Source organism: Tursiops truncatus, chromosome 8 (genome assembly GCF_011762595.2).
Source record: "Tursiops truncatus isolate mTurTru1 chromosome 8, mTurTru1.mat.Y, whole genome shotgun sequence".
Classification (NCBI taxonomy): domain Eukaryota; kingdom Metazoa; phylum Chordata; class Mammalia; order Artiodactyla; family Delphinidae; genus Tursiops; species Tursiops truncatus.
Window position 1 is genome coordinate 60135824 of NC_047041.1, and position 2692 is coordinate 60138515.

Consider the following 2692-nt stretch of genomic DNA (forward strand, 5'->3'; position numbering starts at 1 on the left):
GACGAAGCCTAAAATAGAGCAGCAGCAATGGGTATTAAGAAAAGAGAAGAGATCAGAGTTATCAGCAGGATAACTGTTTCCATGTGGTAGGGGAAGGAGAGAAAGGAGGAGCCAGTGAAGACTCCCAGGTTTCTGGATGGATGATGGTGCCATTCGCTGGTAAAGAAAACACAGGAGGAGGAGCAGTTTTGAATGATACATAGTAAGTGCTCAATAAATAGCTGTTGAATTGAACTTAATTAAAAGGTAGAAGACACACTGCTTCTTTTGGATGCATTTGGAGTTTGGATTCCTTTTCAAATACAGCTCAAGACAGTGGTCTAGGGGGTATGTGGCCCATTGGACAGCCTCAGCAGTGGGAGTTAATGGAAGAATACTCAGAATGAGAAGAGGGCTAAGAACAGAATCTCAGAAAACCCAACTTTTAAGAGGCGGTAGAGGAAGAAGAGACTAAGGGGAAAACCACAAGTTGACATTTATTGAGCACCTACAGCAAGGGACGGTACTAGATGTTGGGAAAAAATTATGATTGTATGTCCCGAGGAGGAAAGTGCCGAAGGAGCAAGTAGCCAGAAGGATGTGTCTATGTGCCACTGGGGGAGAGCCCAGGATTCAGTGCAAACTGGAGAAATCACACAATGATCTGTTGGAAATGGAAGCCACACTCCAGGTGCCAACGTCTGTCTTATTCCTTGCATCGCCTTTCCCCCACCCCTTCACATGGAGTCCGGATTAGGTGCCATGACTTTTATTGACGGTGAGTGTAAGCAGGTGTGAGCGGCTGCTCTTTTAAAGGACACAGGGTGCTGGGCTTAAGAAGCCAGGAAGGGAGGGCCAGTGCTGGGCTGTGGATGCAGGAGTCACTCCTTATTTGGGCGGGAACGCTGCATTCTCAGAGGAAGATTTATTTCGGGGCTAGGCATCGGCGCGGGGGAGGCAGGCAGCACCAGCCATTAGGCCGCACTCTCTATTTGGAGCACAGCCGCTGCTGCTTTGGCAGCCCTAGGTCTCCCGGGATCTTCCTCGGTATCCTGCGGAGGTTCTGGTTCCTGCTTAGACTCCGACTCAGGCTGGGCTTCCGGCTGGCCCTCAGTGCTCCGGCCAGGCCCAAGGCGAGGAGGCTTAACAGGCGTGGGGGATGGCGCTGCAGGCCCTTTCCGGCCCGAGAAGGCCCTTCGCAAGCTATGCACCAACCCGGCGCGCCGCAGCCGCAGCGCCCTGGACTCCACGGGCTCCTCCTCGTCTGAGCTCTCCCCACCTTCGCCCTCTGGCTGCTGTGGGCCAGGTTCGGCCTGGTCCGCCGGGCCTAAGGGCTCCGGCGCCTTCTGGAAGGCCTTGGCCGGGATTTCAGCCTCCTCCTGCAAGTGATGGACACAGCACTGGCCCTGGCAGCCCCCTATCCCGCACCAGCCTGAGCCTCCCTCCTCAATGACACCAGGGGAACCCACCCCACCCTTAGCCTCCGCAGCCGCGTATGGGAAAGAAAAGGCAGGCGTGGGAAAGGGGGGCGTGGGTTGGAGGGAGGTGGGGAGAGCTAGGGCAGGGGAACTGTAGAAGTTTGTGGAACCCGGTTAGCGACATGAGACAGGATGGTAGCCGCAGGGGCAAGAACAGGAGGAGGGGGCGAACTGTCTCGGGATGCACTTCCGCCACCGTTCTTTTCATCTGGGGATGGGCTGGGACTTGGAGCAACTGCTGTGGACGTGGCTGGGCGTGGCCTGGGCGGGCTTTGATTGGCTGGGTTCAGGGCTGTGAGGGAAGGCTGGGGCTCGGTGGTGGGAAGCGCGCGAGGGCCTGGAAGTGGTTTCCACGAGACCGGAGGAGGGTAGGGTCAGGAATGTGGGTGTGGTAGGCGGATGGGAGGGGGAGCCCCCAGGTGGTGGCCCGCGGGAAAGGCCCCGATCAGGGGACGCCTGAGGTCACTGACCTTGAAAAGCAGAACGTGGAGCTTCCCGCGCGCCACCAGCAGCCCGTGGTTGGCCTCCAGCCGCTGCACCTGGGCGGCTCGGCGCACTGCGCGCTCCTGGGCGGCATCGGCGTGCGAGCCCACGCGCTCAGCCTTGGCCAGCAGCTGCGCCAGCGCGTTGCTCGTGGTGTCGTGGCTGCGACTCAGCGCGCCCAGGCGGCTCTGGATGCGACGCACGGAGCCCGCCAGGCCGCCCTGCCTCTGAGCCAGGCCCCCCTGCCGCTCGCGCAGCGCCTCCAGCATGGTGGCCAGCTTCTCCAGCAGGGTCACCACCGTGACGGCGTGCACCGGGCCCCTAGCCGGCGCTCCGGGAACAGGCCCCGGCTCCAGCGCGCTCTCCCCCATGCTCCCCGACTGCCCTGCCTGGCTCTCCCTGAAGCCGCCGGCTGCGCTCTGGGCTGGGGCCGCCTTCCCCGGCTCCTCCCCAGCTCCGGCCGTGACTCAGGCAGGCGGAGTTGGCCTTCCCGGGCGGCGGGAGGGAAAGCGGGAGGCGGGATGTTCGTGGTGGGGTCCTTCGGAAGCGCTCCCCCTTTCCGCCGCCCCGCCCCGGAGACCCGCGGGGAAGCAGGTTGGCCCGGGATCCGCCCCACCCCGCCCGGCAAACTCTCTGGCTCTGAGTGTGAGTTCCCTCCCCTACTCCAATTCCCTAGTGTGCCTCTTTCTGGAAAGTACTCTCCCCACTGCAGAGGGCGAGCCATGGAAAATTTTGCTGTTTGCATCGAGTGG

At 61.0% G+C, this 2692-nt stretch overlaps 1 protein-coding gene across 1 annotated transcript; it reads right to left on the bottom strand.

Moving 5' to 3' along the window:
* Nucleotides 1-457: 457 nt before the first annotated feature.
* Nucleotides 458-2451, bottom strand: CAVIN3 (caveolae associated protein 3). Its single transcript, XM_004328858.4, has 2 exons — nucleotides 1928-2451; nucleotides 458-1358 (listed from the first exon to the last, which is right to left on the bottom strand). Exons 1-2 carry the CDS (start codon nucleotides 2309-2311, stop codon nucleotides 954-956), a joined length of 789 nt encoding a protein of 262 aa, XP_004328906.1. The 5' UTR covers nucleotides 2312-2451; the 3' UTR covers nucleotides 458-953.
* Nucleotides 2452-2692: the final 241 nt, after the last annotated feature.

Excerpts from the sequence above, each read along its gene's own strand:
- CAVIN3 (XM_004328858.4), bottom strand. The coding sequence starts at position 2,311 with ATGGGGGAGAGCGCGCTGGAGCCGGGGCCTGTTCCCGGAGCGCCGGCT. Across the intron at positions 1,359-1,927 it reads TCCACGTTCTGCTTTTCAAG|GAGGAGGCTGAAATCCCGGC; the intron begins GTCAGTGACCTC and ends CATCACTTGCAG.